The sequence below is a fragment of the Conger conger genome, chromosome 17, assembly GCF_963514075.1.
Source record: "Conger conger chromosome 17, fConCon1.1, whole genome shotgun sequence".
NCBI lineage: Eukaryota > Metazoa > Chordata > Actinopteri > Anguilliformes > Congridae > Conger > Conger conger.
The window spans coordinates 31,847,298-31,872,448 of NC_083776.1; the positions used below are offsets into that span (position 1 = coordinate 31,847,298).

Below are 25,151 nucleotides of genomic sequence, written 5' to 3' on the forward strand. Positions count from 1 at the left end.
CTGGCACATGAAACGAGCCGCACAAATTCGGACAGAGACAGCGAGACACATTCATTAATTATACAACAGTAGACTTGGCCTTTTGTTGTCAAGAATCCAAAGTCATCTCAGACAAAGTATAGGCCTACAGACAATCATTAGGTATAAATAAAAAAAACATTCTGGATAAACTCTTAGATATTTTTTGACAAAGCAGTCCACCCACGATGGTGTTCCAAACAGTTGATTATGGTAAGCTTATTGTTTTGTCCTCTGCCTGTTTTGTTCTTATTTCTCAACCTCATAATGGCTTCCTTGACTGTCACTGGCACAACAAGTGATTTATATGTTGACAAATGCCAATAGCAATCAGAAGCCTAGAATCAAATCTAGATACTCCAACCTTTATGCAGGAAGCGATTGAATGCACCTGACTAATCAGATACAGTTGAAAAGCCAGCTGTCCAATTACTTTTGGTCCCTTAACGGAGGGACTTTGTATGAAAAGAGATGTAATTCCTACACAGATCACCCAATATGGATTAAAATACCCTCAACATAAAGGTAACAGAATGCATTTTAACCTCATTATTCATTTCTCCATTTCAAATCCAATGTGCCTCAGTACAGAGCCAAAAGAACAGAAAATGTACCATTGTCCAAATACTTACGAACTGCACTGTAAATAAAAAAGACTACTAAATTATTATTGTACATGCTTAAAATGTGCACAAACAATTGATTAGTCCTAAACTATAAGAGAATAATCACATTGAAATTAGTTTAATAGCACAATTATTATCTCAAAATGAAATACAAAAAAACATTGACATGCCTTTGATGTGCATGTTCAAAGCTGACAAGCCCAATCCCTGCCTGTAATTGGATTTGCCATGTCAGTACATTTTAAAAAGAGAATAAATGACATATTTTCCCATGATGATGTTTGAAGGGAGGCTGACTGGCAGGGTGAAGGTATTCGCCCGCATTGTGCCGTCAGATCCTCTGCATTAATAGGTCATACTAATTGGCAGCACATTCTTTTGACACATCAATAGATTGCACATTCTTCTACACCAATGTTCCATCAGAAGGCATGCAATATTTCAGGACTTAAGTGGGAGAAATGTCACAGTAATTGAACACAAACAATGGTCACAATTTCTGGCTAAGTACGCGGCAGCTTTCAATGTTAGGGGGTTACCGTGGAAAAAAAGAGAAGTCAGAACACTTTGCCCTCTACATGTGATTTTTAATCTCAGGAAAGAGAGACAATCCCACAAGCCTCTCAGGGGTCCAGGAGGTGATGTTCAGGTGTTTATTGAGCAGAGCACTGGAGGATTGTGCGCTACCTTCCATCCATCTGGATATCCGGACATCAAGCCCTTTCTCCATCACTCCAGACGATGAGAAAACTTGTCGCCTTGGTGGGGTTTACTTACTCTGGATTTTCTCTGAAATCAGTTCGGGTAAAATATTTTCCGGCATAGCTTTGATCTTAGGCCTAGCGTATACATGTAGTCCTCATTGCTATTCACGTTGTTTCTGCCAGTTTGTCATCACATAGGAGGAGGGGGGCAACTGGAACACTTTGTCCTGGGTCTGGCCTGAGAATTCATAGCTATGGTCCTGCTCACATTATCTTTGAAGTCATACCTGCTATGACGTACTCATACTCTTTGAATGTCCCCATGCAATTTGTTTGTAGAAACAAATAGTATTGATTGATTGATTGATTACTTATTTGATTAATGTTTGTTTGTTTGTTTGTTTGTTTGTTTGTTAAAAAAAAAAAAAAAAAATGGCCCTTGTCTTTCAGCGAACTTATCCCTGGTTATGGGTATGCACTTTGTTGTACGTCGCTCTGGATAAGAGCGTCTGCCAAATGCCAATAATGTAATGTAATGTAATTAATGGAATGTTTTTAATGTCTTTCCCCAATTTTCTCTCCATATTGAATGTCCAGCTCATACTCCAATCACACTCCAATCATGAGATAGACCGTAGAAAAGCACACACTCTTCTGAAGCAGGTATCTGCTTCTATCCACACCACACCCCACAAGACATGAGTCAGAGGAAAACACTCATGACTGCGTATATGTCTGTGCATATGTGCATGTACGCCTGTGTGTGTGTGTGTGTGTGTGTGTGTGTGTGTTTGGCTGTAGTTTTCTGTAGCAGCCAGCGTTTTGCAGTAGCCTAGGTATTTGAGAATTTCTTAAGTAGCACAGGGACAGCGCATTTAGATTTCATATTTCTAAAATGGAAAGTCATTGTGTCTGACTCCCACAGAGACGAGGCCCCTGAGGACCGGGATTAGCGCGATGCAGGATCGCCGAACGCAGCGCGGCAGCGGTGTGAGCCGCTCTGCCCGGTACGCAGCGGGATTATAGCCCAGCGACGCCGGCTCCGTCAGCGCAATCACACCCCGCAGGAACCTGGCTGTGTGCGTCTCCCTCGCGGTGGCGGGTGCTCTTGCTTAAGGAGAGCAAGTGTTACGACATTATTTATCTTCTGAGCAGACAGCCATATCCTGAGCCACTTACTCAGAATGCATTTTTAAACTCCAGAAATTCAGGCTCTGATCCTGCTCAATGGCACTGCCCCAACCTCAGATCAGAAGCTGTAGCCTATGGGATACTAGCCCTCTTCGGTTCCCACAATAAAACTCTAAACTGCGGGTCGGCATCCCATTACCCATCTTAATCCTACATTTTGTCTCGAGGGGCTGCATAGTTCAAAAGTAATATACATGACACTGAAACTGACTCTGATATCTGACTGCATGATTGTAAGAGAATACAAAACATTTTTAAAGGTGTGTTTTTTAACAACCCATAAAGCTCATTCTATTACAAAACATAAATTAAACAAAGCAGGAATTAAAGGCTTGTGAAGGTGAAGTCGGCAGGCTGATGATGCGGGTTTAGTGCCACCTGCTGGTGAGTTGCTGTAACATTCCCAAATCCAAAATCTCCAGTGGAATCATGGATGTATGAATATGTCTCATGAGAGAGTCCCTGCCTTACTTTGGTACAGAAGTGTGCATTCAATTCTAAGTTGTTGTAGATAGGCATGTGATAAATGCCTAAATGTATATAATAATGAAAAACAAATTAAAGTCCATAAAAAAATATTTCCAGGGTTCTAGTTTATTATTTGTTTTACAAATATGCTGCACTGTGCAGTCATACATATTGAAAAGCATTTCTTACACAATCTTAGAAATACAGCATTTAAGTTTTTATGTTAAAAAACATTGCTATGAGACCTGCATATCATTAAAACCCTACAGGAAGTAGCATTCCACACCTGGCACAGACACTGGCGCCAAATCCGTTTCAGAATGCAACTCTCACTGTTCTCCACCAGAGGGCGTGAGGGATCACAGTGATTTCCACGGCTGTTCTTTCCCAATGCATCATACGCATCATTCTCCTGCTCACGACTGTCCGATTTCAGACAGCATTCTGGTGTTCAGTCTTAAACATAGTAAATTGACCACTTACCAGAGTAAAAAAATATTTGTGATTGGTTGCTCGCATATTTCCATTATTTACACCCTTTCATGAGCTCCTGAGACACAGCAGAGACATTTTATTTAATACAAATGTCTTGGATGACAAACAACATATTCCATGGAAAATATAGATATTTTTCTAAATGTTAATCTATTTTTATTGAATGTCCCTTGCAGTATACATAATTTTCAGCATAGCAGAATATAGGGTTTGTGTGATTAAGACGAGACTCTCATGCCCCTGACACAAATTAATTTCCGGTTCCTAAGGGAGCAAGGGAAACTGTACATTTGCATTTAAAAAACATACCATGACAATGATGATGACAATCAGGCTACTGAACCTGACAGGATGCTGTGTCCTTCACTGCCACCTTGATCGCTGATCTCAGACATATTAAAATGTAGTGAGTTACTATAACACTACAGTGTGTGCACTGGTGTGAGTGTGTCTGTGTGTGTAACTGTCTGTGTGTGTGTGTGAGTGTAAGGGTGTGTGTATATGTGTGTGAGAATGTGCACGTGTGTGTGTGTGTGTGTCTGTGTCTGTGTGTGTAGTGTGCGTGTGTGAGTGTGTATGTATCAGAATGTGTATCTGTGTGTGCCTGCACATGTGTGTGTGTGTGTGTGTGTGTGTCTGCACGTGTGTGTGTGTGTGTGTGAGTGTGTATGTGTGTGTGTGAGTGTCTGCATGTGTGTGTGTGTGTGTGTGTCTGCACGTGTGTATGTGGTGTGTATGTGTGTGTGTGTGTCTGCACGTGTGTGTGTGTGTGTGAGTGTGTATGTGTGTGTGTGTGAGTGTCTGCATGTGTGTGTGTGTGTGTGTGTGGTGTGTGTGTGTGCCTGCAGTGTGTGTGTATGTGTGTGTGAGTGTGTGTGTGTGTGTGTGTGAGAGTGTCTGCACGTGTGTGTGTGTGTGTGTGTCTGCACGTGTGTGTGTGTGGTGTGTGTGTGTGCCTGCAGTGTGTGTGTGTGTGAGTGTGTATGTGTGTGTGTGTGTGTCTGCACATGTGTGTGTGTGTGTGTGTTTGTGTGTGTGTGTGTGTGTGTGTGAGAGTGTGTGTTTGTGTGTGTGTGTGTGTGGTGTGAGTGTGGTGTGAGTGTGTGTGTGAGTGTGTGTGTGAGTGTGGTGTGAGTGTGGTGTGAGTGTGTGTGTGTGTGTGTGTGTGTGTGTGAGTGTGGTGTGAGTGTGGTGTGAGTGTGTGTGTGAGTATAACCCTGCTCCTCTCTGCAGTGCTGAGTACACTCAGATGTAATAACACAGGGAGCTGCAGTGTGCTCAGCTCCGCCCCCCAGCTGTCACTCAGATGTAAAACTCCTCCTCCTCAGCAGGTCTGTTCCCAGAGCTCTGTTCTGCCCCTCTGCTCCGCCCATCCTCCCGTGCAGCCAATGGGAGGCAGGTGTTCTGTAGGGGGGTCTTGTGCAGGGCAGAGGAGTCATCGTCCGACAGGGGGGCGTGGGTAACCAGCAGGGGCATGGAGCCACAGGACAGGGCTGAGAAGGAGGGCACGGGGTCCTGAGGAGGGGCGGAGAGCGGGCGCGGCCTGGGCCGGGGGCAGGAGTAGGCCGACACCACAGACAGGTCCTCCCCTCCCCCCACCGCACGCCCTGTGTCCACATCAGTCTCCTCCCCGCCCTCCAGCGCCTCCTCCTTCAGCCGCACGGGCGGGGCCAGCGAGGAGCAGCGGGAGTGGGCGGAGTGGGCGGGGGAGGGGGCGGAGTGAGCGGGAGAGGGGGCGGAGCGGGCGGACGACGCCCCGCCCGCTGAGGGCAGGCAGAAGAGCGAGCGACTCCGATGCCCCGCCCACCAGGCCCCGGGGGCCTCGGGGTCAGTGTTCGGCTCCGCCCCCTCTTCCCCCTTACGGGCCTGCCGCAGGTCCCGGCTGGACGAGCAGGCGGGGGCGTGGTGGCGGGGGCGGGGCGAGGTCTGGCTGAGGCGCCGGCTCCGGTGGGAAGGCGGGCCTTTCCTGAGCGAGGGGGCGGGGCCAGGGGAGGGCTCATGGGGCGGGGTCACGGACACGAGGGAGGGGTCTGCTGGCAGGTAGGTGAACTTGGCGATGGTGTGCCGCCGACGGTATCGGGCGGACCCTCGGACCTGCGGCCAAAAACGCAAGAAGAAGCGTTATGCGCACTACCACACATTACAGCACATTTTCTGTGGGGAGTTTTGCATATGAATAGCTCAACTAGTGTTGACTTGCAAGTTCAACTTAAAGTCTGGTTTAGTGCTTGTTACATTGTTTTGTTTCCACTTGGTTACCGTGGCGTCGGCCTCTGTCTTGTTAATGTGGTGATCGCTCTGTCCTGTTACCGTGGTGTTCAGTCTCTGCCTCATTACACAGCTAGCTGTGGTCAGTCCCCTGCCCCTCCCCTCCTGGCACTGACAAACACTGACAATGGCCCAGTATCTCCCTCACAACTTACAAATCGCTGCCACACACCACTGAACACAGTCAAAACACACACACACACACTGTCTCTCTAGCTCCCTCTCCCTCCCCCTAATGCTCCCTCCTCTCTCTCATTTTTCCACTTTTCGTGCCTGCCTGCCTAGCTTTCCCAAGTGGACAAAAGTGAGTGAGAGTGACAGAGAGAGTGAGAGAGAGGTGTCCCGTGGAAGGGGAGCCCTGCAGAAGAACCTGGAGTTCCCCCGCAGTTAGAGCTCAAGAGAACACACTGTAATTCCGCTGTAATGCTTTAAACAGCGATATGAGTCACTCCGGAGATACTGCCTGATTCAGTCAGCAGAAAGAGCTGGGCGACCTGGGGTGATGGGGGAGGGAGGGGGTTGTGTGTGTGTGTGTGTGTGTGTGTGTGCGTGTGTGTGTGTGTGTTGGGAGTGCGTGTGTCTTTGTGTTTGTTGGTTGTGTTTCAGGATTCTCTCGATAGGAGCTAAATGCCAGCAAAGTAAGATAAACAGCCACAGACATGAGTGATACACTACACCTATGTGGTGGAGGATTGGGTTGGAATATGTCCTGTGTGTGTGTGTGTGTGTATGTGTGTGTGTGTTCACTGTGCAGGTAAAATTCTGAGCATATCTATGAGTGCACAATAAGCAAGGGAAACATGTCTGGACTTTTAAAAGTATTAGACATTTTTTTAAATAACAAAATATACATATGACTTGCACATCATGATTAAAAAAAGGTTACTTGCATCAGTGCGCATTCATTGCGTACTCTCTTCTCAACAATTTTTAAATACATTTGTGCAGCAAGAATGCCCAAATGATTTGCCAGATGTGGTTTTTACTGGCTAAGACCCTGCAAACTGGTGAGAACATTGGCGTCACTGAAATAAGATACTGATTTAATATTTTATTCTTCAGGACGTTTGGAAGCCCAGCACACGCACGAAGCAGAAGCCCTGTGTGTTGAGCATGTTATTCGCGTACCTGCAGCAGGATCTTGTTGCCGTCGTAGTCCTCGGTCTGCCAGCGCACGGGGCTGATGGGGGTGCAGGGGCGGGGCAGCAGGGGCACCAGCCCGCCCACGTCGCGCACGCGGATCTCCATGACGGCGGAGTCCGTGGGGGCGGGGCTCTGGCCGCGGGGCAGCCGTTTGAAGGACAGCTGGATCTCCGTGTCATGGCAGGAGTACACCAGGAAGAAGCAGAAGTCCTCCCTCCGCTGAGCCAGGGGGCGCTGCAGCAGCAGCCGGTACATCCGCACCATGTCCCCGAACGTGTGGTGCCGGCAGTACACGGTGAAGCGGATGATCTCCTTCCCATAATGCACCTGGCGCACGGCCCACAGCGGCGTCCCGGGCGCCAGGCTGAAGAAGTCCTGCCCGCAGGGCGCCAGGGGGAGGAGCCTGCCGCCCACGCGCTCCGTGTGGTGGTACCGCCAGGGCGGGGCCTGCAGGGCGCGCAGGGGGCGGGGCAGCCCGTGGGACTCCTCCTCCTCCTGCAGGAACAGGATGACGGACAGCGCCCTCTGCTGGCCGGGGCAGGGCGCGCGCGGCCGCTTGGGCCGCTGTTGCCAGGCGGCGCGCTCGGAGACGCGGAACAGCTGCAGCTCGGGGTGCACCCAGGAGAGCAGGGCGTCGGCCGCGCACTGGAGGGGCGGGGCCTGGCCCGGGTCGCTGATGATGTGCACGCTGACCAGGAAGGGGTCCTGCAGCTCGCCGGCCGAAAGCTCGCCTGGGGGGGGGAGACCACGGTCACATGCGTGCGTGTGTGTGCGTACGTATGTGTGTGTGTGTGTGTATGTGTGTGTGTATGTGTGTGTGTGTGCGTGTGCGTGTGTGTATGTGTGTGTGTGCGTGTGTGTGTGTATGTGTGTGTGTGTGTATGTATGTGTGTGTTTGTGTGTGTATGTGTGTGTGTATGTATGTGTGTGTGTGTGTGTGCGTGTGTGTGTGTATGTGTTTGTGTATGTGTGTGTGTACACGTGCATACATGCAGGCGTGTGTGTAGTACAAATCTCCATGCCATCCTCCCTCTCTGCACATGGGCCACAAATGCACCAGACACCCCTCCCCCCCCCCCCCTTTTCTCTCTCTCACTCTCCCTCTGCTCCCAGCCTAATTATTTTGTCTTGTCAAACGAGGGCGAGGGAAGGGGCACGTGGCATTTTCACTGTTCCCATAATCACACAAAGCAAAAAAAAACTAAACAGAGAAGAGAGGTTCTGTTGTCTGAGAGAATGAGGGAAACAGGAGGAGTGCTTCTCTAAGTGGGGGAAAGGTCCCTTCAACGTTTACACAACGTTGCGAGAGCGCTTAGCGTTAGCCGAAAGGTCAGAGAAACGGGAGGAATCAGGAGACGCACTGTCTCCTCTCTGATGTTTTTGGGTTACCGCTCCGTTAAGTGGGGAGAGCGCTGGGCATCGGCCCGGATGGGCTCTGGAAGCCTCCGGAAAGGTCAGAGAAACCGGAGGAATGAGAGGACGCTCTGTTGCCATCTCCTCTCTGAGTTTGGAGCGTCCTCTAGCTAACGCCCCCCGGGGAGAGAGTATGGAGAAATACGGTCTGTCCTGCTCTGACACTGCCCTCTCACACGGTTTATTGGCAGGCTCACACCTCTTACATCTTGTGAACTGAAATATTGTGTCTGTGCTCATCCACAAATATAAGATAATTAGGGGAGCAAAAAGCTATTATGAAAGAAATATGAATTCCTTCTTTATTATGTATGAAACCTTTTCTCTCTGTTACTAGACACATCACACCCTCTCACTCCTCTCCCTGACTCCCTCTCTCTCTCTCTCTCTCTCTCTCTCTCTCTCTCTCTCTCTCTCTCAGTCTCTCTCTGTGCTCAGATCTTTCTGCCGCTGCTTCAGTTTGCTTCAGTGACAGCGCAGACAAAACCTGTCGTACGCATATGGCACCGCACCCTGAAAGAGCACACACACACACACACACACATATATGGACATACATATCACACGGTGTGCCGTTAAACACACGCACATATGACACTGCGCACCAATAAACACACAACGCAACACAGCGCCCTGATAAGCATGCAGGACAGACCTCAGACATAACTATTTTGACTTCTCTCTATTTTCCTCCTTCTAATTCACCATACAATCACATGTTTATTGAGTTTACATTTGAATACAAAGATTATATGCTTCAGCAACTAAAACCTTTGTTATTGGTACACAATAGGTGTACATCATGCATGAGAGAGTTAGCAGTGACTGGCATTCCATTTCTGGGGCAAGAAGAAAGGCGGCCATTTTATCTCTCAGTCTAGTACAGTAGCTGCAGGGGGGTGTATTCTGCCCTCCATGAAAAACAAAGGGGAGGGGGGAAGGTTGGATTTGAGGACTGCTCTTGACCTGGTTCAACTGGATTTGTCCTTTTAGCTCAATATAATTTATGACAGGAGCTACAGCACACTCTGGCCTCTCCAGACCGTGATGCATTATAGTTCTGGGAGAGTTACCCTCAGTACACACTCTCTACCAATGAAACTCCTCTCCTGCTCGGGCTGGGTACTGGGGTGTGATCCTCAGTTTGTCTGCGCTTCGGTGTGTCTGTACAGCATGAGCCAAAATGAGTGTAACAGGATGGAAAAGTTCCCCAGCCCATCTGGAATACAAATACAAACATAGCTTTAAAAAGAGAGAGGAATAAAAAAAAACAGTCGTGCTGTAAGGGAAGATTAGATGGACGGATGCTGGAACAGAGCGGGAGAGAGAGGAGCATTGAGTGATTAATCTCCTCACAACAGGCACCAGGGCCTGCACCTCGTCGCCCCTACCAAAAATATCCCCCATCCCGCCAAGGCCTGCTGTTTTAGTAAGGAAACAGTGAGCTCATCCAGAGAAGCCGTCCTGTCCTTTGATTGGTGGTTGGAGGCAGGCGGGGGGCACCGCGATCGGGTTACATGTTCGCCAGGCCCAGACGGTCTCCTAGGCCACGTGCATTAATCCTCGGCCCGGCGTTTAAGCCGCCAATCAATCAGCGTTCAGGGCCAGGCAGACCGTCGACCACGCTGCCTCAGGACGCCTCAGCGATACGCTGTCCGGATGATTTGTGCCGCGCTCTCAGAGGAGATGTGTTTGAAACAGCGTACTAAAAAAATGATTTAGCGCCCGCTCGCTCTGTCGCTCTATTCATTCACCCCACCCGCCTCCCTCTCTCTCTCTCTTTCCACTTTCCTGTAATCAGGACGGATTCCCCTCCTGACCCGTTTGGCACGTTCAGCGATTCTCTGTGTCGAATGAGAGCGTTCCCCCACACCAGGGCACGGGCAGCAGAGCCAGAGAGTCGGCCCCGTGTCTGTGCACACCGGGCCTGTGCCGTTTGGTCTGAGGCTGCCAGGGGAGCCGGGGTGGGGTGGGGGGCGACCCCCTCCTCTGGGAGAGGAAACAGGGGGGCAGGCAGCTACTGTTCTCTAACGGATAACCATGTGACAACGCCTGACAAGCACCGTCATGTGACCACACCTGAAGGCCAGCCAAATCCACTCTGTTCTAATTAATAATCATGCGTCTCGGCTGAATTTCAATTCTTATTTTGACACACCTTATGGAGACAACTAGTACACACAGTTTTTAATTTTTTTATTTTCAATAACAAGTTTTCATTTTCATTATTATGTTTATTACCTCATTAGGGTAATTAAACAAAACACCTGGCAGGCCACATTGCACAGTTGTGCTCTGGTTCTCAAACTCAGTCCTGGGGGACCCCTGTGTCTGCTGTTTTTGTTACAGCCAATCTCTTGCTCAATTAAGGGTGTAGTTTTTTCATAATCATTATCTACCAAATATCTGCAATCACCTTTCACATAGAAACACAGAATGGAGCGCCACCAATCACAGAGTACATAACACCAACACCAACAGTGATTGGTGGATACGTTCAGGTTATACTTCTGGGAGCCCCTTACTGTTGAAGGCAGTACAGCCAGAACGCATCGTCTAATCACCGTGGTTACTTTCCGCCTGCTCTGTTTCACATATGAACTAAGTGACAACACGTTATTCCTTTCCTAACTTTAATATCCCTACTTCTGGAACTAATCAACTTGCTCATTTCCACATTCAGGAAAAATGTCGCACATAGAACCGTTCAGCTCTACGCAAACTGTAACCTAATCTTTTTTTATATGCGTACCATCAGGTTCAGGTTCAAACCTTTATACAGCCCAGGTACAGATCACCCTTAGGAGAACATTGGGTCATTAACATGGACTCTTTCAGTCCTACAGAAAGATAATAAGCTATAAAAAGTAAAAGGTTTTTCATTTAATTCAGTCTCTCACAGAGAGACTCTCACCAGACCATATGGCCTGCATCAGTCTGTCTGTTATTGTTGCAATGCGCTCTCCTTTCAACAAGCACCAGGAAGCACAGACAGACTGACAGCATCTGAACATAGACATGAGAGAGGGGGGAGAAGAGAGGAGAGGAAAGAGGGGGGAAGAGAAGAGAAGAGAGAGGAGAGAGGAGAGGAGAAGAAGCACAGACAGATACAGGCTCTGGTGGCTGTGTTGTTTCACCCCGGCCCCACACGGGTCCAGAGGAACAATGGCAGCTGGAGCCAGCCAGGGTTTAACAGGAAAAACATGGGGAAGAGTCTAACAAGCCAGCCCTCCCAGCCCTGTCACTTCCTGCACCGGGGCGGGGATAGAGCCGTTTCCTGGAGGAGATTAATGGGGCTGATACTGGCGCTAATCCCAACATTGTGCTGCAGGATGGGGGGGGAGAGATCCCCCACCTGCTCACTCACACCTCACCTCTCTCACACTGATGCACACTGATGCACACTGACCCACAGTGACCCACACTCACCCACACTGATCCACACTGACACCTCACCTCTCCCACACTGACCCACAGTGACCCACACTCACCCACACTGACACACTTACACCTCACCTCTCCCACACTGACCCACACTGACACACACTCACCCTCACTGATGCTCACTCACCCCCACTCCCCGCTGACCTGACCTGGGTCACAGACCTGATCACAATACACTAACTCTTCAGTAGCAGCTTAAAATTTAAACACTCCAGCAGACCTGCACATTTTCAGATAAAACATGTCACTGCTAATGCATACAGGGCTGGTTTCTGGAATTTTGTAAGGAGAATCTGCACTAGGCTTAATCAGCGTCGGTGAAACTGTCTCACAATCATAACGCGTGTTTGATGGAAACGCTCAAACGTGCCGTTTTATCAGGATGAGGACTTGGATCTTATCCCCATTTCACCCCCAGAGCACCCCTCACCCCCAAAGCTTTCTAATCCCAAGCCTCTCGACCACTTTCCGTATTCATCCCCCAAAACGGGCCCCAGCGTCTACACTCGCCTCATAACCTCTCCCTCTCACTTTAACCAAAACCCCTCAGACCCAACAACCTCGTCAACCCCTCCTCCTGCCCCCACGGCCACGTTTCACAGCTCCACGGCGCCTCCGTCATCCGCCAGCACACAATTTAAGATCAGGTCACATCAGAAACTCAGGTAATTAGAGGAGCAGAGTTCAGTGGGAGGTGGGAGAAGGGAGAGTGAATGTTTTGGATGAGATGTTTATCCCTCTAAGACCGTAAATGCAGTTCACTTCTCCTTCGATGCGCATTAACTGCTATCTGCGCACGTCAGAAAGGGATCGTTTCAGTATGAGAAAAGAGCCTGTGTACTCACTGCTGGCTGAAGACATGGGGCTGTTGTCAGACCTGTAATAAAGAGAAGGAGAAAGATGGATTTCAGCTTACTGTGTCACAGGTGAAATCATTCCGTGGTTTCCATACTCGGATTTCAAAGAAGAGAAAGGAGGTATCTTTATAAATATTGAGCCCGGTTCGTGTGTGCATGGATGAGAAGAACAGACACATGCTAATTAAACTAAACAGAGCCTCCTCCAGCACTGGTGTTCACTGTGTAAGATCTGGTTTCTAAGGGAGGCGGTCACATGAAGTGGAGGAATAGCAGTTACAAATAAAAGCACAGAATGCTTATATGCATCAGATATCCAAACCACCCAAGACATCTTTGAGCAAACACCCAACCATGTCACACCACTGAACATCTTCAGTCTGGCATTTTGTCAGTCTAAAAGCCCTCCAGAAGAGTCTCATCTTTGTCCCTTTGGAAGGTGAGAGCCTGTATGCAGGGTGGCCACACTGTGGAAGGGGCTGGAATAATGCATAAATGTGCGTTTGCATGTGTGCGCGAGTGTGCAGGGTGTGTGCTTGTGTGCATTTATGTGGGCGTATGTGTGTGCCAAGCATCGGCTCGACAGACAGACAGCCGCTGACTTTTTTTGGCGAGGATAATCGCTCATTATCCCACATTAAAATCTGGCTGGCTCCATAAGTTCATCTTCATGGTTCTTAGTCAGCAGTTTCTATAACAGGCAGAGTTACGGTAAGGCGTGGTGACTCAACCGGGATCAGATATAAAATACTTTCATTCTTTAACGTATGCACAGTATGTGCAGTAAAAATGCACTGATAAAACAGCCCTGATAAAATCTAAAACTTGAACAAGTAGGACTGGGTCAAATATGTATCAGAAATATTTATTTTCCTGCATTGCAGTATTTGAAAACACTTCCTGAAAATGTCCTAAGCAAAGCATTCAACCATATGGAAAATCATAATTAATGCTCAGATTTCAGTGTTTGTTGAACCAAGATGCAGGTTGAACAAGTGATTTAAGTCAGTAGCAGCAGGCTGGCAGTGATTCTGGTGGCCTGACTGTAACGGGGAGTTCATTCCACCACTTTGGGGGGGGGGGGGGGGATAAGAGAAGAGACATGACTGAGTTAAGGAGGCCAAACCATGTGGACTGCTGTGTTCTGCCAGGAGTGTATGTACTCCAGAGATGTTGTATGAACTGTTCCATTGAACGGTCAATGGAAAAAAAATGTCTTCAGCCAATGGAACCAATCGCTTATTGCTTCCCCTGGGATAATTTTGTGCTTGTACTGGTAGGCCAAACAGGACCCTGAGAACACGTTCCCAACCGCATAAAATACAGGAATGCAGGGAAGACTTATAGAGATGAATAAAGTACCCTTTAAATTCACAACTAACAATTACCTCATGGATGCAAGACACTGAAATATTCCCTTCTTTTCTCCCTTGGATTCCCTCCAAAATACAATGTACACAGGGTTTAGGTGCTTACATTAAGAGTAAATAAACACAGAAACCGTAAAACAGCTAGAGCCTGCAGGGCAAGGCCATCATTCAGGCTAGCCAAGAGGTTTTGCAATGAAAGGCACTACTAGCCTAGTCGCCAGCCAGTGAGCATTGTGTCCATGTTCGCAACTCAACTGGGCGACATAACCCTCAAACTACACCCCAAACAGGTCAGCAGACGAAAGCAAATCATTCTCAAACAAAGCCCTAAAGCACAGGTGTCAAACTCCAGTCCTGGAGGGCCGTAGTGTCCGCTGGTTTTTGGGGTGTTCCGGGTTCATTCAAGTCATTGATTGGTTAAAGTATCGACACGCCTTGTTCTCAAGGCCTTATTTGGCCTTAATTGGCAGCTGATTGAAAGGAAACCACAAAAACCCGCAGACACTGCGGCCCCCTGGGGATTCAGTTTGACACCCCTGCCCTAAAGGATCAGTGTTTTTTAGCCGGAAACGGTTTGCTGCCATGAGGACTAGAGCAAGAAGGTAGGATCAGAAAATCAACCAGAAGCAAATGTTACCGTCTCTTTTAAGCCCAAAAGGAAGGGCGTCGCCACACACTCATTGGCAAAGAGAGGAATGCAAATGGCTGCTATCAATGATCAATTAAGAGCCAATCCCCACACCCTGAGCCACAGGTGAATCAAATAACCCGTCCAATCAACTGAGTGGAATTTCGATATGCTGCAAAACGAAAACATAAAAGAAGAGAAAATCCCCAAATAAGCAAAAAATGAAAAGAATTACTCACTATTTTATTTTATTTATTTATTTTTAAAACAAATAGCAAAGTTAGGAATAGAATGAAAAACTCAAGGATTTATTTTCATTGTTGTTCCTGCTAAACCAACAAGACGAAGTTGAGACAGGCGTTTGATGACCGTGTGTTGTGAGTATTAAAAGTGAGTTTAAAAAGAGAGGGAATAAACTTACAGCACATCAGTGAGTGTGTTATGTGCATTGTAAGTGAATTTAAATGAACTAAAAAGAATAAAATTCACATTTATCACACTACCAGCCAACACCAAATAATGGGTGACTGCTACAAAGTCACATTCGGTACCAACTACTCTAGTGTCTCTGAACTTTGCTACATACCTGTATGTGCTCAGCCATTACTGAGTTTAATCAGTTACCTCTCTTTCCTACTGTACCCCAGTACTGCTAACACTGAACCCTATGAGCAGAGCTGGCCCTTCACTGACCCCAGCGTTAAATCACACAGCGTGTGGGAGATAAAGACCCTTTTAAAAACGGAGCAGAGAATTTAGGAGTGGATGGCTCCAGGTTGAGGCGTCACAATGTTTTTCTTGGCCTGTGTGTGACGCTAACCCATGCGCAGCTTCCCCTGGGAACCCCCTCTCTATCCGTCTCTCTCTTTCGCTCACTCTTTATTCTTCATCCCCTTCCCCCTCTCTATCTGTTTTTCCTTTCCCACTCTCCCCCTTTTTCAGTCACTCTTTCTTCCTTCTCTCCCAGCCTTTTCTCTCTCCTGCACCCCTCTTTCTCTCTCTCATTCTCCCTCTCTATCAGTTTCTGTTTCAATTCAATTCCAATGCCTTGTTGGCATGATATACATATTGCCAAGGCAGAGTGATAACAATGATTGTTATAGCAACAATACAACGATAGCATTTTATCTCTCTATCCACTACTCACTCAGTCTGAATATTTGTTTTCAGAGAGATGCCTGGGGTACACTGTTGGGGTGGGCTGTCTTTCCCAAAAACAGACCCCCGCCCCCCAAAAAAACAGGGTCAGGCTTCCCTCAGTGCACAAGCATGGTGGTCTCACTCTCGCCCCTCGTCCTGAACCTCTGTCATGCTGAATTTGAGCCCTCGCAGTGCCAGTGGGGTAGGGGGGGTAGTAGGGGTGTTGTGTTTCTCTCCTGGGTGACTGTCAGTGGAGAGAGAAAGAGAGAGAGTAAGAGAGAAAGAGGGCTATGTGTTTCACATTGAAATTTGTGAGTTTTTGCTTTTTTGGGGTGGGGAGGGGTAGGCTATACCTGCTCCTCTTTAATAAGTTCCAATCAGGTGCCGAGGCTGCACAGTGCAAACATAGCACTCTGTAGTCAGGCTGTCTGCTCTTGTGGTCTGAAAGGTGTTATTTAACTTGTCTAATTTGTTGGGAGCAGGTAGGGTGCATTGTAGCCCACCTCACCAGGATATGGTGTAACAGTCAGGGCCAGCATCTGTCCAGCAGTAACTCTGTCATAGATCATGTTCTTGGGCATGTAGCAGTAACTCTGTCATAGATCATGTTCTTGGGCATGTAGCAGTAACTCTGTCATAGAAACAGTTGTGTTCAAATAAATAGCAGTGAGTTAAAAAAAGTGAATAAAGTACAAATATTTTTCAATAGCTTTTAGTTCCATATTTCAAATGTAGTGGAAACATTACACATTCAATTCCAAATCAAAGCATTAACAAATTTAATCAAGTCTGCGTTATTTACAGGAAGCAAAGAAAAGGAATATTAATCTGTTCAAAAAAATAGCAGTGTCAACATTTTTCTCTTCAAACTCAAACACTTACTATATAAACTGAATAATTTTTTTAAAGATTTGACTTCACTTTAAATTACTGAACTAATATTTAGTTGCATAACCATTGTTTTTGCTTCAGAAACTGCATTTCTAAAGTCATCCCACAAGTTTTTAGTGGGGTTGAGGTCGAGGGATTGAGCTGGCCACTCAATCCTTTTTGTCTGTAACCAAGATGTTGCTCGCTTACTTGTGTGTTTGGGGTCGTTGTCTTGTTGAAACACCCATTTCAGGGGCATTTCCTCTTCAGCACACAGCAACATAATCTCTTTAAGTATTTTCATCTATTCAAACTGATCCGTGATCCCTGGTATATGAACCCAACACCGTAGTATGAAAAATACCCCCATACCATGATTTTTGCGCAACCATGCTTCACTGTCTTCATAGTGTACTGTGGCTTGAATTCAGTACCCGGGGGTCGTCTGACGTACTGTCGACGACCACTAGACCTAAAAAGAACAGTTTTACTCTCATCAGTCCACAGAATGTTATGCCATTTGTCTTTGGACCAATCGATGTGTTCCTTGGCAAATTTTTACCTATACCGATTCTCTTTTTTCAAAGGTGCTTTACAGGGGCTTCTTGCTGATAGCTTAGCTTCGAACAATCGTCTTCTGACTGTAACAGCACTTACAAGTAATTGTAGATGATCTTTCTGGAGCTGATGAATGGCTGAATCTTTGCCATTCTGACTATTCTTCCATCCATTTTAACAGTAGTTGCTTGTTTTCTTCTGCGTGTTTCGGGTTTTTGTTGCCATTTTTGTGATCATTTTAGTTGAGCATCCTATAATTTGCTGCACTTCTTTATATGATTTCCCCTCTCCAATCAACTTTTTAATCAAATGTCGTTGTTCCTCCAAACAATGTTTGGAACGGCCCATTTTACTTTCAGAAGGAAATATATTTTATAACAATGTGTGAAACATTTGCTTACCTTCTTCCTTAATAATGGACAATTACTGACACCAGTTTTTTCACAGAATTAATAAACTCCACACTGCTATTATTTTGAACATGCCCCTTTCAATGAATGAGTCAATTACTCAGAACAAGCAACGCACATGTCATGACAGTTGGGTCTGTTGTTTTTCTATTGCACAACTACATCTACAAGTAAATTATTTGCCTTGCAGAAATATCACTACTACTAATAACAGTGGTTCATCAGATTACTGATGTTGTACTGCTATGTTCTTTGGCATGTAGCAGTAACTCTGCCATAGATACATGTTCTTGGGCTTGTAAGACATCTTCAGCAACACTTTCACTGATTAGATCAATTATGTGCTCCCTGTGATGAAGCCTTAATGAAACACAGAACTTGCTGCTCCAGAGCCGTTTATGGTTCGTTAAATCAACGGCTAATTAGACTGCCATTAACATCTCTCCTTTGTGCTGCTGTCACTTACAGAAATGGGGTGTTGAGGACTTAATCACCATGGAAACACCTGGCGAAGGCATGTTTCGTAAAACAGACCATGTTCCACCCCAAGCAGATTTGCCGACCGTGGCGGTGAGGTCTTACATTATTTGGAATTTGCCGTTGTCACAGTTTCTGTGTAATTATAGTATTATTAAATATGCTAGCTGTTGGTTTTTATCTGCTGCCAGGTTTGAAATATGCTAACACAGCTATTTTCCACTTCATAAGAGCATCTGATGAGGGCCCGTAAGTAGGGTAATGAAAACCAGTCACAGGTCCGACACCAGCCCGTGTTTATACAGGGGGCTGACCTCTGGCCTCTGATTGGATTACCGGAATCAGCCCCACCCCCCAAAAGAGGCTTGTTAGTTAGGCAGTTCTCTCGCCCCCTTTCGCCCTCTCTGTTTTGTGTTTTTTCTTCTCACACTGAACGCTAAAACAGGAGCCTGTCATCCACAGAAACCACAACATGCTGATGGCCAACAGTACTGGACATTCTCAGCCATTACAGTTATGTTTATCAACTTTTCGATTACTTTTCAGAAATCTCAGTGGATGCAGGCCTGGATGAGGGTATATAAACCAATGAAAAGGTACATGATTGGTCTCAGGAGGTGGCATATCTGAGAGTGTTACAGTCAGTGACACAAGTGTGAGAGAAAGAACAGCCATCTGCTGACCTAATCTGGACTCAGTCTCATCAGATTATCAGGCTCTTCTCACAGTGACATCCTGCTAATATCACAGACGTGGCAGTGTTTGTGAGAAGAAAGATACTTTACACACACACACACACACACAAACACCCCCGGCCACCAACACACGCACACACACATACACAACACCCCCTGCCACCAACACACACACACACACACACAGACCCACACACACACCTCAGCATCTTCCCTTTCCATTAGCAAATTAAATTCCCTGTATTACCTGTAATACTCCTGTAATACTGTGCACCTCGCCAAGGGGAGGAGGGGACAGCAGGTAAAAATTAGATTTAAACGTGCTGCGCAAATTGACAATTCACAAACATTCACAAAGTGGTGTCGTTTTAAAATTTGTTTGAATGTAATGTCAAATTATGGCAAAATAGCTGCTTCTCGTTACACTTTAGCTAAGAGTATGAGCCCCAGGTCCCCCCCGCAGGTCAGTGTAGCTCCACTTTCATGCCACAAGCCCAGAGCTTTGGGGCTTTCCCATATGAGCCCTCCTGCTGAGCTGACCAAGGGCCCTGTATTGTTGTCAAGGTAACAACAGTAAGAACAGGAAATAAGTATGGAGGAATGTGTGTGTGTGTGTGTGTGTGTGTGTGTGTGTGTGTGTGTGTGTGTGTATGTGTGCGTGAATGTGTGTGCTCTATGTGTTTTCTGGTGGTCTGTATCAATTTTAAAGTGGAGAAGCAACTTAAAAGGGTGAAAGAAACTGAAGTAGCCATCGCTGCAAGGCAACTGCACTTGAATTCTGGAGTCTTTCTGCTGTTCCATATTTCTGTATAAAGTGGTAAAAATGAATTCCTCCATTGAGGGAACAGCTTGGGAGGCAGAAAGAGGTGTGGAACACATGGCAACATGGTTCATTGGCTGAAGGAACTACATCTGCAAGTTAAACACACACCATGGTTCATTGGCTGAATGAGCTACATCTGTGAGTTAAACACACACCATGGTTCACTGGCTGAATGAGCTACATCTGTGAGTTAAACACACACCATGGTTCACTGGCTGAATGAGCTACATCTGCGAGTTAAACACACATTCGCTCAGTTGTGTAGCAGAGGCAGAGACCTTTGGGGTATGCAAGACCTGGCTTACAACAGTGTTGGATTCTATCTAGTTCACAATAAATAGTGAGCCAAAATGAATTATCTGTTCTAATCATCATATATTCTTATGTCCTTAATGTCAAACCTCTAGCTTGAAAAGCTAATATTACCCAAAGTGAAATGCAACAGGCTGTTCCAACAAGCTGTGCCTCTACATAAAACCAAAACACACTGAGAGCTCTCATCTGTCATGTTAAACCTAGGGGAATGTCTTGGGGTACAGTTGCCATGAACAGTTTACAAAATGGATCACAGTTTCTTAAGTATTAACACTTTTTAGTGACTTTGTTGATTCATATGGATATCAACAAATCAAAAAACGGAAAAGAGCTAGCTTTAACATGTTGTGTTTCGGTTGTTGTGTTATTTGGCCAGTCATAGAATAAACACCTCTGCAGTAAAGGTAGCACTAAACAAAAGTGGAGTTGCAGCCTGATTCCTGTCGTCTAAAAAAATAGCCCAGATAATTTTAGAGAACGGGAATCTTAGGAAAGCCATGAATTCAGATGTCACCGTCCTGCCTAGCCCTGAACTCTCTTAGGAGTGTCTCTGTAGTATAACAGCACTAACTCTGTAGTATAACAGCACTTGTAACTATGGGAATTGAGCCTGTGAGGTTGCAGGTTCAATTCCCAGAATTACCCTTCGCAATGGCACTTAACTTGAATTACCTCAGTGCACAATCAGCTATATGCGCGTATTTCAGGTTAAATAAATAAATAATGGAGAACAGCTCTGGATAAATGGCTAAAACTTAAATGGGATGGGTGGAGAATGGAAGCAGTAAAGGTTTACGGCCCTGAAGAGCAAAACGATGTGTGGTTCTTTGCCAGTTCTGAGAGTCCTCGGAGGGTTTTGGCAGGCCCACTGAAGACCCAGTTAACAGAGTTCTGTTTCTCTCAAAGAGAAAAACAAAGGTCTGTTGATTTCATCCCTGGCCAAGGAAAATAAACAAAGTCAAAGCTCATTTAGACCAATCTCACTGACATTGAGTAAATTAAATCCCCCTGACTCATCGGTATTTGGATTTCTTTTCGGCACACATTACAAATCAGAGGGCTCCGTTTTCAAATTATCGGAATAAATGTGTTCCTCTTTAATGCATCCGTGTCATGTATACATACCAACAACTAATTACAAAATACCTGAAATCAAGCTCATAACCTAACACTTTGATCACATTATCTCTCACAAACAGCCTGCCTCAATCAAGCATAAGGAAGAAAAAAAAAGGTATGAACACATTTAAAACATAAAACCACACTTTACACAAACGCTAAAAAAAACCCAGAATCATTTCAAAACAAAACACAGCACAGATGGCCTTCTTAAACCCCTCCACATCATTCCTGATCAAATAATGTGTGTACTCCAACTTCAGGCACACTGAAACTATCCCCCTCAACATTACAATGGGATCTGTAACCCCAGCACCCGTCATTTATTCTGCCGCACCAGCCATATTGCCACTTTGGCCAGTCCAAAAACTAAATTCAACAATGTGCATTTAGCTCTATAGCACAGGACCCAAAACAAACATCTCAAGGTTGAAACCACAACCCAACCTGGCATATAATACCTGCGACAAAGAAAAGCTTCTGGAGCTGTCTCACAAGCACTAGTTGATTGAGAGAAGTCCCAAGGTTAGGACAATGTGAAAGGGCAAGGGTTTCACCAGACTGAATGTATGCTGATTACCAATGATTACACAGCACACAGGTATGACCATGGCACATACCCCAAGTACTAGTTACTCTGGAGGGGATTCCAAGCACAAAGTACTTCACCTTTTAAGCTTCAACATTCAACCAAGAATAGGGAAACAGTGGAGAATTTCCACTGGTTACAATCATTCAGTGAGGGAAATCAGTGCATAAGTAAACAGCCAAACAACCAAATTGCCTAAAATGTGTTGCTAAACACAAAGTGCTTTGGGATTAGATAGGTACAATCCCCTCATTTGAACACTGATCTCATGAACCACAAGGCTGAAGCCAAATCAGGAAGCATCTTTGCTGGCATCAGCAAACATGCAACCCAGTTGATCAAACTGCCAATAAAATAAATGTATGCAATTGCTTCGCTGAGATCATCGCAAACTGTAGTTGGCATGCTATATTAAAACGAACTTGAAGGCTCAAGACTTTCTATTTTTATGCAGACTCTTCATAATGACACAATGGGGCAGCCTGTAGCCTAGTGGCCAAGGTACATGACTGCGACCCAGAAGGTCAGTGGGTCAAGCCCAGAGAACTGCACAGCTGCTGGGCCCTTAACCCGACATTGCTCCAGCGGGAATAGTCCTAATCAACTGATAAATTGTTTTTGATAAAAGTGTCAGCTGAATAACACTTCTTGGGTGTAAAGTCATAGAATTGAAATAGGCTGTACTTTAGACTTCCTGTCTTCTTGGGTAAGTCTCTACAAGCTTTGCAGACCTGGATTTTGGCAGTTTATCCCATTCTTCCTGGCAGATCCTCAGATTGGATGGGAAGCGTCTGTGAACTGTCATCTTCAGGTCTCTCCACAGATGTTCTATTATGGGGTTTAAGTCTGAGCTTTGTCCTGAAGCCACTCCAGCGTTGTCTTGGCTGCAAGTTTCAGGTCATTGTCGTGTTGAACGGTCAACCGATGCCCCAGTCTGAGGTCACTTGCACTCCCTGTCCCTGCTGCTGAGAAGCACCTCCAAAACAGGCTATCATATGCCTTTTACTCAACACTCAAACAATCAAAATACTCAAAGTTTTAGAAATGGTTTTATTCCCTTGCCCTCATCTATGCCTATTGCGGAGGTTCCTTGGACTTGATGGTTTTGTTTTTGTCCCAACATGCAGTGTGGGGCCTTGTATACACAGGTGCGTGCCTTTCTTTCAATTCAATTTGCTACAGGTGCACTCCAATCAAGTCCTAGACACTTCTCAAGGATAATTAAAGCCAACAGGATGCTCCAGTGCCACAGCAAAGATTCTGAATACTTATGTACATGAGACTTCAGTTTTTGAATTTGAATACATTTTCTAAAAATGTCTTTCTTTCTTTCACTTTGTCATTATTGGTTATTGAGTGAAAATTTATGGTAATTGTATCTTCTGAATACTCTGGTCTGAATACTTTCTGAAGCCACTGTATGTTAAAAAGTATTTGTAAACGTATCTATACAATCTTTGCATCCGAATCCGTACGGAACAGTGATAGAGCCTCTGTCATGCTTTGATCAATTTTCATTGTAACTGAGCTCTGAAAAGTAGCACTTGAGTGTGCTGTACCCTTGCTCGTTTGTTTTTTTTCGTCCAGAAATGTTAAAGAAATCCCTGTTGCAGCTGTCGTGTCCCTAATAGCGAGCAGCATATGGATAAAATTATCCCCCATCAAACGTGCTTCAATGTTTCCAAAGTTAATACAATTTGTGGATCTAGTACAAACCACATATTCTGTGACATTACGTCATTACGTAGCCAATCTATGTAATATGGCAAAATAATGAGCACGCTCTGTACCAGTTTCAGAAGAACCCCCCACACCCGTCACCTTCTTCTCTTTATATACTTCGGATAAGTTAGAGAGGCACACGAAAAACATCTTATGAATATAAGTGCGAAGGATTATTTTAACAGATTTAGTCGAACGCTCTGCCTCCGCTCTCAAACTCTTGCACTCACCCTCCTGTCTCCGCTCCTGAGTCCACACAGTCATCTTCGGTGGAATTCTTCTCCATTTCAGATGATAAAGACATGTTGATATTACATTTTTTCTTTGGGCGAATCGGATGTTGTATAGTGTCGCCAAAGAAATTTGAAAAGAAAATAACTTTACGCGCAGCTGACGATGGACAAGGGGGCATGCAGATGCACAGCGAACCGCTATTCCCGCAGCCGTCGCAGCCCGATTGTTCGCGCAACAGGCTTCTCTGCGATTCTACTTTGTTTGACTGCGTCATGCACACGAGGCGAAGCTACGCCTCTTGTCAAGCTGCTGTGGGAGACATTTTCTGCACATGCACAGATTTAAATGAAACTGTAGTGCTATTATTGACAGAACATGTGCTGTACATCTCTTCACAGAAAGGAAAAGGTGAAATGTTTTTAACTGATACATTATCAGGGAATCTGCTAAGCACATCCCACAACAGTCTGGCTATTTAAAACATACAACAGAAGTGAAAAAATAACATAACATTTATTGTATGCGTACCTGTGTGTTTTGGTTGGAGGCACATGGGAAAAATACAGTATGAGCAAAAAATAGAACCAAATAAGACACATGATTCTAATACTTTATGAAGTCTGCAGAACGGTTGAATAATGACATATTGGACTCTGCTGCCATCTACTGGCCACAGACGGTTTTGTTTGCATCGAGCACCCAGTTCCAATCCAAATTCAGCATTGGAAAACATGTCAGAAATATTATTTAAAACTGACACGTTGGAAGCATTTTGGGAAACAGAAACGTCTACTTTTAAACGTTTAGGCGTTTGTCTTAATTGACAGACCTGCCCTTTTGTGGTTACCGGCTACCGGTTAACCTCCTGAAATCCAAATATATATTTTATTTTATTTTAATTGAATGTCCCTTACAGTATAAAAAGAGATGTTCTGCATAGAGCTCAGGAAAGCTGAATTGTAATGTTCTAGTTTGAGGTCACAGGAGGTTAACTCTCCACCCAGCTGGGCTTCATTTGTACACATGGATGTGAAGGACACAGACTTTGTATGCCACAGAAGGTATGCGGGTTACTCTCAGTATAAATGTGTTTAATCATAACATTACATGTCATTTGGCTGACACTTTTATCCAAAGCGACTTACAATTGATTAGACTAAGCAGGAGACAATGGAGCAATGCAGTGTTAAGGGCCTTGCTCAAGGGCCCAACGGCTGTGCAGATCTTATTGTGGCAACACCGAGGATCGAACCACCGACCATGCGGGTCCCAGTCATGTAATTATTCATTAACACACATACAATTGTTAATTGTACCTCGCAGGCTGTCCTGTTCAATTGGTCACCAATCTTCTGCCGTACCACTTTTCAGCAGGTAATAGCATCCTTGCAGCCCGCCACTGAACAGACAACTGAGCAGCTGAGCGAGCCATGCAGTTCATGCTGACGCAAACGTGTGGACCGGGACCAGAGGCATGTCAGCGCCAACTCAGTTCCAGCACAGCTTCCTCTGTGTGTGTGCGCGTGTGTGTGCGTGTGTGTGTGCGCGTGTGCTCGCGATACGAAGTATTTGGG

At 45.7% G+C, this 25,151-nt stretch overlaps 1 protein-coding gene across 1 annotated transcript; it reads right to left on the reverse strand.

Moving 5' to 3' along the window:
- Nucleotides 1-3,134: 3,134 nt before the first annotated feature.
- On the reverse strand, nt 3,135-23,792 carry LOC133116306 (protein FAM124A). Its single transcript, XM_061225744.1, has 4 exons — nt 23,574-23,792; nt 12,616-12,647; nt 6,899-7,644; nt 3,135-5,596 (listed from the first exon to the last, which is right to left on the reverse strand). The coding sequence occupies exons 1-4, from the start codon at nt 23,753-23,755 to the stop codon at nt 4,805-4,807; spliced, it is 1,752 nt and encodes a 583-aa protein (XP_061081728.1). The 5' UTR covers nt 23,756-23,792; the 3' UTR covers nt 3,135-4,804.
- Nucleotides 23,793-25,151: the final 1,359 nt, after the last annotated feature.